The sequence below is a fragment of the Anoplophora glabripennis genome, unplaced genomic scaffold (assembly GCF_000390285.2).
Source record: "Anoplophora glabripennis isolate ALB-LARVAE unplaced genomic scaffold, Agla_2.0 scaffold1340, whole genome shotgun sequence".
In the NCBI taxonomy this organism is placed as follows: domain Eukaryota; kingdom Metazoa; phylum Arthropoda; class Insecta; order Coleoptera; family Cerambycidae; genus Anoplophora; species Anoplophora glabripennis.
This window is the reverse complement of record NW_019417414.1, coordinates 21,953-39,794: the sequence shown is the minus strand read 5'-3', so window position 1 is coordinate 39,794 and position 17,842 is coordinate 21,953. Positions and strand designations below refer to the sequence as shown.

Here is a 17,842-nt window from a genome sequence, read left to right as displayed (position 1 = left end):
TGAAAATTTAAAAATTTTTGCCTGCGACGCTTTTTTTTTCTTGCCCACCTAGTAGAAAAGCCACGGGCCTCACCAATTCACAATATCACGAGCCGCCACTGATTTAAAGGTAGCCTTAAGTTATTCTTCGCTACTGCAGACTATATTTTCACTTTTTGTTTCATTAAAAAAAAATGATAATACAAAAATATGGCTTGGTGTTGTAAAAGAGAAGACTTATAACTAAACCTTTATTGTACTATAAAACAATATATGCTATAAAAAATATAAAACAGTAACAATGCACATATAAAAAACAATTTAACTGAAGACCAACATGAAATGAAAATATATTATTTTGCAATAAATATGGCGTACATTACAAAAATTATTCATTTGTTATTTGTTCGGGATTTGTTCAAAGTTTACATGTGAATGTTCATCTTTATTTCCATCTACATTTTCAAAATAATAATATTTATTGAAAACATTGTAGCATTTGCTTGCTGTGCTGTTAAATTTTTTTTTTCTTCTGAAAATTTTCTATTCATGCAGTCAGTTTTTATTCAATGTTTCATAAAGAATCGAGTGATGTATGTGATATTTTTCAGTTTCCCAGTTATAAACCAGACTTAAATTCTTTTAAATAGAACTCAATATATTTTTCGATTTAGCCCCGCTTTATTTTTAAAAATATGTATTTTCTTTTTAGAACATTTTTTTTAAAATTTATTGCAATTAGTGTGGCAGAGATTTTCTTCGATGTCAGATACAATCTACTTTATTGTATACAGGAGCTATTAAATTCCAAAGAAATATTTAAAAAATGTATTAATATGCAGATATCATGCATGAGACATCATTTGAAAGAAAAAACAAGAAGTTATAGAAAAATATTGTGTATACTACCGGATTCTGCAAAATAATTGAATAAGCCTCTCAAAAAAAAAAAATTTCAAAGGAAAAATTTTAAAAATTACCGGAAATAAAAAATAACTTGGATTTTTTAAACGAATCAAGAAGGCAACATGTGGTTTTCACTGATCAATTTTTTCTTGAAAATCGAGCCCATACCATCAGAATTACTATTTATCTATCTCCCTGGGATAAAAAACCCCAAAATTTGTACAAAAACAGAATCGGCAAATGTCGTGGAAAATTATTCAATAGAAAAAAGTAACAAACAGAAGATCCGGATGGAACTTTCTCATGTTTTGTCTTGGATAATATTTGTAATGTATACTAAATGGACTTCAAATTTGTTTAAATTTAATCATCCATTTCATACCAATTTAGTCACCTTAACATTAAATTTCTCTAATATGTTTGCATCACATGGTTCCCCTCAGCTACAAACAGTCAAATGTGTAAAAAAATAAACTCCTACAAAGATAGAACCATCAAAAATAAACTACTGGAACTGTTTTGGTTTGGGCTAGCACTTTTTTTAAGGATTCAGAAGTATTAAGTCCCCAGATATCTAATGGAGCTCTGCTCATGCAAGCGATTCTGAAAAGTAATGATTTTGTTAAAATTATAATTTTTTATAAATCCACAGAATATTAATTTTTCAAGTATTTTGAAATTTAGTGAACATCTCTCATCACTATTTATAAAATCTTGTGTACATTAGACTGGGCCAAAAAAATCGACAATTTTTTTTTTTTGAAAGATATATCGAGAATATCATTCAGAATGACGAAAAAAAATATATCGTGAGAGTTTAAGCCCTCGATATTAGTTTTAAGAGGTCTATCATCGCTAATTTCGATTTTTTGTTCCTGATCCCATTTTTGCGTCAAAACTGCCAAAATAAAATTATCTACATACAGTCGGAAAGTCCCCATGGTTCATCGGCCGTTATGTGAAAGTGATAAAGTAAGTCATAGAAATCCATGCGATAGAGAAGGATGGCTATAATGAAGGCGTCTCATAGTCACCGCCTGTTTCGCCCTTCCGCAAATAAGATCCACTTCCACTTGTAATTCAGCGACCGGTAGTCATCTTTGTTTTCGTCGTTTGGCTTTTCTTTAATAGATGCCACTATTTATACAATTTCGACTTCGGTATTCCGATATGTTAATACCATCCGTTAACAGAGGGCAGCACAACGCGTAACAAAGAAAACTTTTGTCAACCTACAACCTACAAAAAGGGTCTGATTTAAAATTTTTGGCAGACAAGCCGTTTTCATGTAATCCAGCCTTGAATATTGATATGTTTTTTCGATTTGATTTTTTAACTTTGGAATTTTGTAAATAACGAACAAATTAATATCTGAAAAAGAACAATACAGATTTTCAAAGGAAATTTAATGCCCTACAAAAAAGGTCTCTTAACATTTTTGCATACATTTACTCCTTCAAAAGTTATTCACGATTGAAGTTGAAGTAAAAATTAAATTTTTGTTTTTTTCGTTTTGGACCCAATTTTTTTCACTCAATGGAACAAATTGATGTTATACATCATCGACAATCATTATTCTATCAATATGATCACCAAAAATATCCAAAATTCGTAATATATTCAAATTTGTTCTCACTCAATAGCTATTTTTTCTACAAAAACGTAGTTTTACCGTCTCAAAATAATTTTAAAAATAACAATTATGTAGCTTTACTATTGAAAATTATTTATTTACAATATGGTTCAAAAAAATATTCAAGTTTATTATAAAAATCACCCAGTATAAAATATCGATATTAGCTAATACAGGAGCCTAACATTTGCCTATAAATCTGTCTAATTATTTTTTTCCAAGTGTTAGTAACTGAAAGTTAATATCTTCGAGGTCATGTTTTTTTTAAAATTCGAAAAATTTTCTACATACCTTGGCAACTCCACACTAAAATAAAGTGTTTATATTGCCATATATAGAATTTTCTCGAAAATCCATGTTTAAAAATATACAGGGTGTTCCATTTAAAAAATATAATATTTGGCGTGTCCCGTTTTTACTCGTCACCCTGTATGTGTCAAATTCATTTTGTAGTTTAGGTTTCTTGATTCTGTATAACTTTTCTGTATTATGAGTAACAAGCAAGTTATTTTACTTTCTCACACTAATGGCCCACCCTGCGTGTAGATAAATTTTTTTAGCTCGATGGTTTGGCAGTTTTGACGCAAAAATGGGATCAGGAATAAAAAATCAAAACTAGCAATGATGGACCGCTTAAAACTAATATTAAGGGCTCAAACTCTCACGATATTTTTTTTCGTCATTCTGAATGATATTCTCGATATATCTTTCAAAAAAAAAATAGTCGATTTTTTTGGCCCAGTCTAGTGTACATATTACATTAATAACCATAAAACTTGAATGCCTTTAACACAACACTAAGTTCTTCAAGATTGTAATATCCCTAATTAAAAAAAGGGTTTTTATAAAATATATCTTAATGGGCTTACCTTCCTCCTGAAATGGAATGTAAAAATTTCCAATAACTCGGCCTTAAATTGGTTGGTTCTAGTATAGCAGCATGGAAGAGAATAGCAGTACTAAAGCAGTACAAAAATTCCGTAAAACCAGGTACTTTTGGAAACACACCCTTGTCGATTCCCAGATTATAAGTAATCTGCAGCATAATAAATAACAAGTAGCAAATTGATCTTTTTTTAATTCTTAATTAGTATGATAAAGATTAGTTTTTGGTTAATCCAATTGCAATATGTGCATTATAAATAATAATAAACAAGTGATAAAATATTACTGATTCTATTCAATTTTCATGACAAAAAAATACAGTGTGGTCCTTAGGTATGTTATAAAGGGGCTGATTCTTTAAGTCCTTTAATAATCATTTGAAGAAAAATATTCTTGCGAATTTTTACCTTTATTTATTTCAGTCCTAAGTTTACTAGCCTATATCGCACAGTTTTCAAAAAATTTACATAGATATATTTTTTAAACACATTTTAACATCCCACATGTCAAAAACTAAGCTTAGACGATAGTTCACAAGAACCTTTATCCTAAAAATGTTTTTAAGAATCGATCCCTTTATGTATGGAATGTAGGTACCTAAATACCACTCTGTAGGTGACCAATTATGTTTTTACCAAAATTAATTTCCTTCTTTCTATACAGGGTGTTAATGAAATTATGTAAAAAATTTAAAGGGGTGGAAAAGGAGCAAAAACTGAGTTAACTGATGTCATACACTTATATCGGAAGTTAAGGTCATAGAGAAAAAAGCTAATTAAAAATGCGTTAAAACTGTTTTGGAACTGCTGAAATACATGTATTTTATTGCGGCAAGTACTTACAAAAAATTCTGTAACACTTTTTACGAGTTTGTAGGTTTCTTATGAAGCCGGACGGTATTCGAAAGTCGTTTCGTTCGAAAGTTTGTTGTAGTGATTGCTGTGCTATTTTTTGAGAGTACATTTAATGCAATATTTAGCAATCGCGAATATTATGATAAGCTCATAATTTATGGTGAAACAAACGAAAATGCTCACAGAGCTTGTCAAGTGTACTATGCAAGATATCCTGAACGACGTGAAAAAGTTTTGGACACCGGTGAAGTACAACCGCGTCGAGGTCGCGACGGCGGCCCAGGGCGACCCTAAGAATCTTATATATCGAGATATGTGCATCGTAGCACCAGAAATATTGCACAGCAAGTAAATATTTCGCATCCTGTTGTGTGACGGACATTACAAGAAGCTCAGTTGATCCATTTCATGATCATCGTGTTCCAGCGCTTACTCCTGAGAATTTTCCACTACGTCGAGGTTTTTGCGAATAGTTGCTTGAAGAACATGTATGAAATCCTCAATTTACAGCACAAATACTTGTTACAGATGAAGCATGTTGAAGTAGAAATGGTGTACGTAACGTCCACAACACACCACTGGACTATTGAAAATCCACGTGAAATACGTCGCGGTGCCTTTCAGCAACAGTTTTCAGTGAACTTGTGGGCCGGTATCGTTAATAACACTTTAAAAGGACCTTTTGAATTGCCTAGATGCTTAGACGGTGCTTCATATCTAGAGTTTTTGCAAAATTGCTTGCCAGAATTATTGGAAGACGTACCATTAAATGTTCGGCAAAATATGTGGTTACTGCATGACGGAGCCCCCGCTCACTTTTTTCGGAGACTGTGCAACTTTCTAAACATTACTTTTCCCGATCGCTGGATAGGCCGCGGCAGACTAGTTAGATGCCCCCCCCCCCCCTTTAGACTTCTATTTGTGAGGATATGTGAAAAATGTTGTGTATTTCATGGAAGTTTGTGACATCGACCAACTGCGTCATCGTATTGCCGAGGCTTGTAATACGATTCGAGAGGACGTGGCAATGTTGCAAAGTGCGCGAGCGAATTGGATACGTCGCGCTGAAGCTTGTGTACAAGCAAATGGTGGGTACATCGAACATCTATGAAAATCAGCAGTTCTCAAAAGGTGACTCCTTGCAATGTTGAGGTAAGTCAGATTTTAAAATTACATTTTACTCAAAACAAATCCGTGTATTTACCTCATTTTGACATAACGGACATATGGCAAAAATATTTGAGATAAGTTCATTAACACCCTGTATATGAATGCTGTAGAAATGTATTTTGTTTTGTACTGGCCATTTCTACTAATGTCAAAAATATTAATAAAAAAGAACAAGTTCCTTTTCTTAAGCTGGCACCACAGATGCATTATTCGCCTGATAATAAATAATGAGTAAATAATGAGTAACAGATGTCTGTGAATTACCAACACCTAGACTGGACAAATTTCCCTTGAGAAAGAGAGCACATTAAGTAGAATGAGATGGAAATGCAGGCAGCAGGTAACCTATATAGGCTTCATTCTTCACTCCACTACTTTGCCACTGCGCATCCTACCCGCACAGCTCAAACGAATTTGGTTTGCATCCGTTGCTCCGCATTCGGCCTATACTGCATGTGTGGCTCCAGCTTTAGATATTCGTAATAAATGAATTTTTTTATCAATGTGCAGAAATATTTTAAGTTAAAAAACATGTATTTTATTATTAGCTCGAACTAGCACCGAGTTACACACAAATGATGTCTAAATGTAATTAATACAAAAAGCGTTAAACAAATGATTACCTATTTTACAAAATTTCTTTAAAAAACGTTAACCCCCACACTTTTTACTCTATTTTAAAGATTTTAAAGCTAACTCACAGTTTTTGACATTCAACGTTTTAAAAATGCCTTTTTTTCAGTGTAATTTTTTAAAACCAGACAAGCCAGCTTTTTTATTTGAAGTGATAGACTAATACTTCCAAGTGCAAAGTTGTAAGAATTAACTTGACTAAGAAAAATTTACAAATAATGCTTTCCGATGTTGCCAGATTTCTTCAGTAGCTTCTAAAACAAAATTTTTTTAAATGGCAACACTGTATTTTTTTAACAAAATTTGACAAATATTCAAATTCTACACAAAAAATGTTGTGTCATATTTCTTTATCGGAATAGCCATTTTACAATCAATACACCTTTTTTGCTAAAAGAAACTACATAGTTTAAAATGACGATAAAGAATAACTTTTAGGTACAAATTAAACAATAATTATTTTTTAACAAATGCCCTTATAATCTACAATAATGAACTGTTTTAACAATATTATGACTAATAGCCCACAGTAGAGGCTCCCCCTGGAAAGTTGATTACCACATACTTTATTTATAACTCGTGAGGAGCTTCGTTTTGACGAGTCTACCACACATTTCCTCTACGACTTTTCTCGATTCCTCCGCTTTTCCATTCGGAAACGTCCAAAAATATGGCAATTTCCCGGGGTCTTGAAAAGTCAAGACCGCATCTTTTTTTTAGCTTAAGTTACTGGAAATTTGGTTGCAAATGCCGATTTAAATATGTCCGAGAGAAATTCTTCCGACATTGACGTGTCTACAGACCGAAACATGCCAAAATGACAGGGTATTGAAAATCAATTACCACTTAGGTAATTCTTAGTAAAATTAATTGTAAATAATTAATCCAGTCAAAAAGTATTGTTGTCCGACAAATTTCAAGCCGCGTTTTTTCAGTCCGACAGCTGGAAATTGGAATTTGCACGGGGTATGATCAATCGATTACCACATGTCGGACAAAAATAAGACACGATAGAAAAGTGTTTTTTACAAGCAAAATTGTAATGTCCGACAAAAATATATCCGCAAATCGTCAGTCCGACAAAAAAAGGAAAAAAATTTCGTAAAAAATGTGCACGTATTTATAATTTCTATTCAAGCATTAAGCAAAAAAGGAAAAAAAACGCATAGCATACCTAAGTAGGTATTTATTTTCAGGATGTTCCGAATAATGCAAATACTGAGAATAGACGACCTAGCTCTTTCTAGTAAATCTATCCTCCTTTAACTTATTAACGAAGCGCATTGTAATGTCAATATGCACCAAGAATTTGTAGTAGCGCGCGATAGAAAGAGAATCGCTCTGATGGTGGTGACTTTAAGATGCCCATGATTGTACTATACTGGTTTACCACTAAACCTGTAATAGTTGCTACTACTCGTGAAAGTAACATGAGGCGGGAACTTTTAAAGTATTATAGGAGAAAATAGTTTGAATATGTTGAGTTTTGTATGTATTAATCGTCTCAAAAATAACTTCATTTGTTTATAACTTTTAAATTTTTAAACATAAGTAAGCAATATTATAATTATTTATTTGAAACAAATAATAATATACATAATAATAATTAATAACCATTTATATGAAATATAAATATGAAATTTTTGGAGTGAAAAAATTAAATTTCATCACCATTATTGACTTATTGATTTTTTAATAATTTGCGGACATTAAATCGTCGGACACTTATATCACTATTTTGTACAGTAAATTTAAAAGTGGAAAAAATGAAAATTAGATATGTGGTAATCTATTTATCATACCCCGTGAAAATTCCGATTTCCAGCTGTCGGACTGAAAAAACGCGGCTTGAAATTTGCTGGACAACAATACTTTTCGACCGAATTAATTATTTACAATTAATTTTACTAAAAATTACCTAAGTGGTAATTGATTTTCAATACTCTGTCATTTTGGCATGTTTCGGCCGGTAGACACGTGAATGTCGGAAGAATTTCTGTCGGACAAATTTAAATCGGCATTTGCAGCAAAATTTCCAGGAACTTAAGCTAAAAAAGAAGATGTGGTCTTGACTTTTCAAGACCCCGGGAAATTGCCATGTTTTTGGACTTTTCCGACTGGTAAAGCGGAGGAATTGAGAAAAGTCACAGAGGAAAAGTGTGGTAGACTCGTCAAAACGAAGCTCCTCACGAGTATAAAGTATGTGGTAATCAACTTTCCAGGGGAGGGCCTGTGGACTATAGCATTTTCCAACGTATTAGACTTAATTTTCTTAATTTCTCGCCGAACTGATTGTCCAAGTCCATCAACAGAATTAGGAGTGGTTACGTATACTTTAGTTTTAAAGACACTCTAAAAAAAAAAGTCTAAAGGTGTGAGGTCAGGCGACATAGCAGGCCACTCAACTGAACCCCTTCCGATTTGGAAGAGGCTTATTAGAGGTTTTGAATTTGAATTAACTTAATATGTTTAAAATAGAGTAAAAAAATTTAAAAGTATCTATCACTCCCTAAAGAAAGTATGTTTCTTATAGTTTTTATTTTTTCTCAAATTCAAATTATTTTCAATTTCCTTTTTAAATTTGTGTATAGTTTTGTGCGAAAATAATTTTATGGGAAGAGACGTGGGACCCTATAGAATTCATTTCTTAACAAAATAAAATATTTCTTACCTGTGCGGCTTTCCACATAACATATAAAGCCACAGTCGTGTCTGGATACCTTGTAAAAGCCAACCCCGCTACTAATCCAGCAGGCAGCGCATGGGACGGACTATCCTTGCCTCTCAGCCGCCTTAGAATACACAGCGAAGCCTAAAATGTCTAAAATTTATTTAAAGGTAAATCGCGGTAGACAAGATTTTACCCTAAATATTCCTGAGTACACCCCTAAAAACGAGGCCAAATTTAATATTTCCTTTTTAAAAAGAATTCCCTTTAAGTTTCTTGGAGACTGAAATATCCTCTTCATGTTAAGGACTAGCTTAAGAGATATCTGGATCCCTAATCCTATACTAAACATTTTGCCAGCGCCCTGAAATATTTTTTCTAGATATAATGAGACTTGAAAGATTAAAAAATTTGATATTTCATTTAATTCGGTAGATTAATTAGATGCTTACTTCCATGGTATAATATAAACAGCTGAAAGGATGTGGGCAGGCAATATGTCTATCACAGCACTTTATTTTATATACAATTTTCTTATAAACACGCAACATTTGGTTAACTAAATGGAGGACTACATTTTTTTGGTTTCTTGTCTGCCAACTACCAGACCTATTTCTTGATCCATCATTGGGATTGTTTTGTACTTGTTGCCTATAAAAACTGTTCACTTGACTGGATCTCGTGCTATAGTCTTTTTCTTCGTAAGGACCCACAACAAACCTAAAGATGCAAGAAATACAAAACACCTTCATTGCAATAATATCAATATTGTCTATCTATGACATTATTTATAAGTTTTTTTAGTAAATCAAGTTTTGTAGGTCAGAAATAAAATTCAAAAACTATTACGGTGTGTTTTCTGAGCATTTTTAATGAATGGTGAAATTAAAAAAAATGAATAAATAGCTTTTTATTGGGATTTAGTCAAAAATATGGTTAAAAAAAAAGAATGGAAACTTCATCAGTTGTTTTCAACATATAGACTAGGCGGTATTTTTGGCTTTCAAATATCACTAGAAATGAAAATTTTTCTATGCGCATAAAAAAAAGTGGGCTTAATTTTTGGCGGCACAATATGTTAAAAAAATTCGAAAAATGTCATATTTTTCTTCCTAAATTATGTATCTTTTCAAGAGTTGATTTTAGGTGAAAATGGAAGAGGAAAAAAATGTTTGTAATTAAATTTTACAAAATATGACTAGTTACAAATCGAATGAATCATGATTATTATTGTAAAAATCGAAAAAATCGCCAAAAATGGGGTTACAAAACGTTACTTTTCAGGGAATTTTTTTGGGGTCTTTAAATTAGATATAGGACCTTCATACTTGGCTCAAGAAAAGTTCATGTTCTATAGAATCATCACACCAAATTTCATCAAAATCGGTGAGATAGATTTTGCATAATTTTGCAATCTAGCTTTTGAAAAAAAATTTCGTCAATTAGGAGAGCTCTGGCGCTTGTTTAAACATTGGTCGAATTTTTGTACTCATAAACAATTAGAATAACTTTGTGAATATTCAATCAAATCAAATTTTTTAAAACAGGTTTTAAAAGTTATTGAAAAGACGCTTCTTTAAAAAAAAAACAGATCGATTGGTCAATTAGTTACGTAGTTATAGCCGATCAAAGTTAACCGTCATTTACACTAAATATACTGGGACATCCGGGCTAATTTTTCGAAAAATACCTTTGGTATTCCGAGTACTTACCAGATCTATGTCTGCAGTACTTTTCTTCATTGGCAATCTACTTTAAAACGCGTTTAAAGTTATTTATGCAAGCGAGAAATTCAAGAAAATTGTACGAGTGGTGGTGGTGGGGGAAGCAGAGAGCGCGGCCGCTTCGGCCTGCTCGAAATTGAATCGGCGAGTTCAAAACCGCGACGCGCTTTAAAATTTTTAATATCTCAGCTTCTAGAGGTCCGATTTTGATGATTTTTTTTAAATCGATGTCTCGCGATTGAAAAAAAACAATTATCGTATTTTCAAATGCCTATCGTTAATAAATTATTGGTCTTTCAACAGCCTGATAATTATTTATCTTTAAACTTCCTTTCATTATTAACTTTATTTTTTTATTGTATCAAAGGTAAGTGGATAAACTTATATACTGTTTATTACAGATCAAAAACAAATTTATTTAAATATTCTAAAATTGTTTAAACAACAATTATTTTCAAAATTTGTCGAAAATTAGTAATTAATTAATTAATCCTCATTTCTTTTGTGATTAAAGTATAATTCAAATATTAATTACTGTTTAAAATATAACCGATGAAATTTGGTGTGATGATTCTACATAACATGAACTTTTCTTGATCCAAGTTATGAAGGTCATATACCCTTAAAAACTTAAAGACCCCAAAAAAAATCCCTAAGAAGGAATGTTTTTAACTCCATTTTTCACGATTTTTTCGATTTTTACAATAATAATTATGATTCATTCGATTTGTAACTAGTCATATTTTGTAAAATATAATTACAAACATTTTTTTCCTCTTCCATTTTCACCTAAAATCAACTCTTGAAAAGATACATAATTAAATAGGAAGAAAAATATATTTTCCGATTTTTTTTAACTTATTGTGCCACCAAAAGTTAAGCCCACGTTTTTCTTTATGCGCATAGAAAGAAAAATTTTCATTTTTATGATATTTTAAAGCCAAAAAGCCAAAAATCTCCGTGGATATACGATTCACCCAAATATGAACTCTTTGAAACAGATAGTCTGGACTAATATGGACCAACTTTTATAATATTTAATTTACCTTAATACCCGAAACATTGAATCCGATTTACTGTCAGATTTCTTGTGGTATCCGCCTTTAAAATAGGTTAAAAGCAGAGCCATACTAATACTATAGATTGCTACATCTCCATATTTTACGTTATGCACCCAATTCCTCGACCTAGCCATATTCCATACAGTTTCTGTAGCTACATTGCTAACATATAAGCACAACAACGTTCTTCGGCTTGGCCTTTCTATTAGAATCGAAAAGACACTAGCCAGAAATGCCGGCATCGCTGAAACTGTTAAGATATTGAAATGTCCTAATAGTCGCCTAAAATGACAGGACAAAGGATTAGTGGAAACATTTATATTCAAAATCAAAATATTCAAAATACGTCTTTTTTATTGTTTTAAATAACTTTAAAATAACCATAACATTTTCAAAAATTAAGTTATCAGGACGTTTTTTTTTCAAAATTTTTATTTTTAAATGTACATTTAAAAAAAATAGATCAAAATTATTTGGAACTATCTTTATATATATTTTTTCAATTTTCGAAAAAAAAAAACGAAAATTTGTCGATGATTACCATTTTTGATTTTTTTTATATATAATAAACTGACATTTTTTATAAATCCTCAAAAAAACCACTGAAAAAATTCGTTTCTTTTTCGAAAATTGGAAAAAAAAGTATAATTTTGATCTATTTTTTCAAAAAGTATATTTAAAAACAAAAATTTTGAAAAAAACGTCCCAATAACTCAATTTTTGAAAAAGTTATGATTATTTAAAAATTTTTTTTTTTTTTTTCAAAAATTCATTTTATTTTGAGTTGGGTGAAAAAATTGAAATTGAAAAAATTCTCAGGTAGATTTTCAATGGGGTAGAAAACAATAAAAAAGTTTCAGCCAAATCGAAAAGGGTCAGGGTTAAAAGTGGTCGATTTTTTTAATCAATAAAAAAATAGAAAACGAAAAAACACCACCGAAAAAATTTGAGGATTTATAAAAAATGTCAGTTTTTTATAAGAAAAAAAAATTCAAAAATGGTACCTAATCATCGAGAAATTTTCGTTTCCTTTTTGGAAAATTGAGAAAAAAAACTAATAATTTTCATCTATTTTTTTCAAAAAATGCATTTAAAAATGAAATCTTGGAAAAAAACCACCAGTCTGATACTTTTGAACCATAGGCGTGCACTGGAAAATCTTGGAGTAGGGGGCCACTATTACCCTCTTCAATAAAATTAGTTAATAATAAAAAAAAATTCTTTAATTTTAATTTTAACTGCTTATCTTGAAAAAGTTGTGCTAAATTAAAGGAAAGCCCTTTATTTTCGCTCAAATAATCTGTGGTGAACGACTTGACCTATTAGTTAGTAACAGGCTGTATAAATAAACCGGAAATTCCTAATTTCTACATAAAAGTATAACTTTATATCAATAATGATACCAGTTTGTCAATATAAAAAACTTAGGTATACTTATAACATTCACCTATCTTCTTTCTGTTATCATATAAGGACATTGGTAGATTAACATCATAATACAAACATGAAAACTATTTTATCAGGATTTTTACAAATGACTCATTTTTCATTGGGATTGCCTAAGGAAAAGTGATAATTTTTATTAAAAGTACCAACCAGATCATACTGGTTTTTATTTTTGATATATCTAACAATTGTAAGGATAAATTAAAAATATATTTATATACAGTATAGGTACATACTTATCATCTAGTTGTACTTATTGAAAAGTCAAAATTAAAGTTTTGTTCATCCTTCCTACTTATTTGACTGCATTCATATTATGTTTATAACATGTAGGCATATACTTAGCAGTAAGTTTATACACATTGCACTACGACTGTTGATATTTGAATCTCCCCTCGTATACTTTGGGTGCGGCAATGTTTTGGTAAATTCCCGAAAATTTAGCGGAAACAAACATTGTGTAAAGTTATGATAAGCAGGCACCACATAATAAATATGTCAACTTTCGCAAGATAAAGATTTTGATAAAAGATTACTAGCATGTTACTTAAAATCATAAATAATATGTTTCATATTACTTAATCATCAGTCATCACTAGAACTAGCAGACACGTGACAAATATTTATTTCTTTGTTATACATATTAAAATTGAGGACATAAAGATGAGACTACATGGTTCAACGTTTTGTTTTATTTCCCTAAATTCACAATCTGCATCTCTCTATCAACGTACAAAAGTTGCTTAGTAATTATATTATAACTGGGTGTAAAAAAATTAATCATTGTTTACCGAGAATTTAAATCTCGTTGGTTTATTATTATTAGTTTGCAAGGAGCAATAAAATTTATAAATAAAGTGATAGGCACCTTTTGGTTTATTTATTTAACATTGGATGGGTAATCGTGTTTAAAATTCGATTCCAGCTATTTATTCCAGCAATTTTATGACGGAAATTATAAAATGTATACAGGATGTTTCACAAAAACGTACCATAAATCACAGGGAAAACAATGAAAAGTAAAAATGTCAGTACAAATTCGTTAACTTATTTTACACGAATTTTCAACAATAAGTCATTATTTGATATCAAGCAAAAAAGATTTAACTTACACATCACCAATATGAGAGGCACTACAATTGACAAATCATATAAATGTTTTAATATTCATGCTAAAAAATTATTATTGTGAATATAAAATACTTATGCTTAAAATTTTTCAAAAACCAACAAATATATTTATTAAAAATTACAAAACATGTTAATTGTTTCCTGATTAAGTTTTTGATAAATAAAAAATTTGATTTTAAAAGTAGAGAAAAACAAATGTTTAATACGACTCTTCTATTTTTTGTACTTGTGCTAGTGTAAGTTAATTATGTTTGAATTCGGTGACGTTTCGAGATGTTAATAAGGGGAAATTTGCTTACCTCAAAGTGCACAAAAATAGTGAATATCCAAATCCCGTTCCACTAAGAAACGCTGTAGATTGTACAATACCATAAAGAGTCTTTTTAATATCATCCTTTGTTGGAATCCTACCTTTCATTAACAGTGTTAACTGAAACAAAATATACAAAATATTTCAAGAAAATACATATACTTTTTGTAACTTCATTTCACTAGTCAAAAATTTTAATTTTTGTAATAAATTTAATAGTACCTAACATATTTTTCTAGAAGAGTTTTTACTGCTGATTTGATGATGAATGTATAAAAAAGATTACTATGATGATGTTAATAGCAATACTAATGGTTATTATAATTGGAGTAATGTTGAAAAAGATAACAAAAGTAATAAATTTATTTTTAGCCACAATCACCTTATAATGGGACTTCTATCCACACATATGAACCGTCTAAAGTGATACTTTATCCATTAGTGGAATAAAGTAACTTTATTTCAGTAGTAGAATAATAAAAAAATAATAAACCTATAATAAATCAAATTTAATTTATTTATTAACATTAACATTTGCATTTACAGTAAAAGACATTTCGTTTTTTGTTTTATCACATTTAACTTCCTTTCCGTTAATAACAACCCTTGTAGCATTGTTGCCATCATATTCCGAATGTATAACATTTGCCGAAGTTTTTGAACAAGTTACGGATGTCTCTTCTTGTAAGGAACAGCGATATTTTCCTATATTGAAGTGCGCCTCATACAATGGCTAGTATATGCTTCTGATTTGCGATATTCAGGAATGAAGCAACTATTAAGGGTACCTTCGCTAATGTGTTGAATCCAATACGCTGAGAGTACATTTTTCATTGATGTATCTCAAAAAGAATATGTCTTGAGTTAGGCGGATTGGGCGCAGAGAAATATATTTTCTGCATTTTTCAACAACATTCACGCAAAATCCTTCTTCTATAATTGTAAATTTTCTTCAAAAGCCCATCTTGAAGGTATAAGATATTGAAACAAGTAGGTAACTGCCAACGTCCTGTACGTCGCTAATTTCCAAATTCGTCAGGCAAAAGAAACCCCCCTTATTAGTGCAATCCTTTGACCTAGTAAACTAGTTTTTAAGGTCTATGATGCAATCTAAAATAATTCAATGTTCACTACATAGGTACCTAACAACATATAAAAGGTAAAGAGATATTATCTTAATCATTAAATATTCTTTATCGGAAGCCCCAGTAAAAAATTCTTCAATATGTGCTCTTTCCAATACTACAGCTTTTTTGCTTTGTTCCTCTCGATTCACTCTTCAAATAAGCAGTAAGCTTGTTATATTTTCCAATATCTATATTTTGTAGACCTTTATAGTAGCCTTCAACATCGAATACTCCGACCACAAAAATGAAATTACATATTTTTTCTTCAAATTAAAAAAATACGATAGCATGACTTCTTCATTTGAAGCTCTGCTGCTTGTAATAGTACTTTAAATTTGCTTCTTAATTGGTGAAATGACAGCACAACAATATTTGACTCCAAGAAAGTGAATTAATGTTTGGCTAATGTGAGTTTTGATACAACTTTTTGGATAATGGTAGTTTTGCTCCAAATTATTCTACATAATATTATTTTTTTCACTAAAATTCATGAAGTTAAGCTAAGAAAAGGAACTTGGACACAAACTCAATGGTATATCAATAAAAATGTTATGCAATATGGTAGTTCATCCTAAAATTGCAAAGTACAAAAAATGTTGACAGTAAAAAGTCCTAATATCCGATATTCTTAGATAACAAAAGCTGCAAGCTCTTCACGTTGCTCACATTTTTTTATAGTTTTGGCAACATCAGATCGTAGGAGAATGTGACTTTTGAAAGAATTCACAGATTCCACAATTTAACACGATGATCAAGATAGTGCCAAATTATGGATAATGTGAGTTTTGCATATACCCCTCATTTATTGTCATTACTTTCCTTTTTTCCCTCCATTCGTTAAATGCGGCGAACACTTTTTCGTAATGTTCCCTGGAATTCGCTGGCAATAAATGGAAAATTGTTTCTTGAGTTTCTTCAAAAACAGCCACAGGAACACAATCATTACTTTATTGCATTTTTTCCAAATTCAGATGGAACTGTTTATTAAATAATTGATAGTAAACAACGTACTACAGCAACCAGTAGGTTAGTAGGTATAACAAAATCTACCACGTTTCATCGAGTACTAGTAAAAAATATCAAGTCGTGCGAATATTTTTTTATTAAATTCCAATTATTCTAACTCCACAAATATGATTGTGATGTGATTGTGGATAAAACGTTGTGTATTGCGTTCGTGTTTTAATTGCCTTTTATCCACTTAAGAATATTAAACGCTCGAACTACGTTCTCGCCTTTCCCACATATCTAACCCTTTACATTCTTGCGTGGATAAAAACACTTATACAATAAGTAACTATTACACTGTTAACAGCTAGTATTTTATACACTTTTAATGCAAATGTAATTTCCTTTATTTCATAGGTATATAATTTTTAATAAATAAATGTTAGGTATTGTTATTTTATACAATAGAGAACATTTTATGACGTTAGTGTATGTCCATAAATATTGTTCATTAACTATCATTATCTTTTTAATAACACTTTATTTAAAAAAAATGTGCTTCTAAATATTTGTATGAATAAAATATAATTTAACATATTTTAAGGGGTTATTACCCCGCCTATAGTGCTAATTCAAGTGATGTTCCTGTGGAAAATTAATACTAGTTTTCAGAGCAGTGCAAGTAACGGCCTTGTTTGAACCACTTTATAATAGGACTTACAAATAATTTAAAATACAACTCTTGAGAATACGTTTAATGTTTATTAATTATTATTTAGCAACAAGCATTATTTTATCATTATCATTTACGTATATTTATCAAAAAGATATTACATTTTGAATTACAATTGTTTTTGTGGATAAAAATGTAATAATAAACGATTAACTTTTAATCTGTACCCGAATTATTATTAATTTTTACAACACCGCAGCACAATTTGCAATACAATTATAAAACCATACAATTTTCTCTAAAATAAAAAACAAATTGTTGGTCTACTGTATTAACAAGAAAATTGTACTTCCAAAAATAGAACTGAAGAATACTTGCAACCCGATGTGTGCTTTTCATTTTTTGTTTATAAGGATTTCTATTATTGTGTACCTACTATGAACATAGTTAAAAAAATTGCTAAATGTTTTATATAAGTATGTCCAATAAACTAAACCATTAAATGTAATATAAATAGGCTAAGGTCAAACGAAAAAATATCTAAGTGTAGGCTATATAAATTATAGTAAACATTTTAATTCCTCACTTTATTAGTGATTTATGATACAGGTTAGAGGATAGCTTCAGACATTTTCAGAAGAAACTCCATATAAAACATCAGTTACCATTGTCAACATAAAACATCTCTTTACGA

The 17,842-nt window shown here is 30.4% G+C and overlaps 1 protein-coding gene across 1 annotated transcript in view; it reads right to left on the bottom strand.

Moving 5' to 3' along the window:
* Positions 1-373: 373 nt before the first annotated feature.
* LOC108915679 (transmembrane protein 135-like) overlaps positions 374-17,842 on the bottom strand; it is a 33,937-nt gene continuing 16,468 nt past the window's right edge. Inside the window, exons 2-8 of the mRNA XM_018721777.2 lie at positions 14,390-14,520; positions 11,499-11,795; positions 9,181-9,448; positions 8,925-9,092; positions 8,732-8,872; positions 3,388-3,554; positions 374-1,488 (exon numbers count right to left, since the gene is read on the bottom strand). Of these exons, the coding sequence (XP_018577293.1) occupies positions 1,380-1,488; positions 3,388-3,554; positions 8,732-8,872; positions 8,925-9,092; positions 9,181-9,448; positions 11,499-11,795; positions 14,390-14,520 (1,281 nt within the window). The 3' untranslated portion in view covers positions 374-1,379. The remainder of the gene's footprint in view (positions 1,489-3,387; positions 3,555-8,731; positions 8,873-8,924; positions 9,093-9,180; positions 9,449-11,498; positions 11,796-14,389; positions 14,521-17,842) is intronic.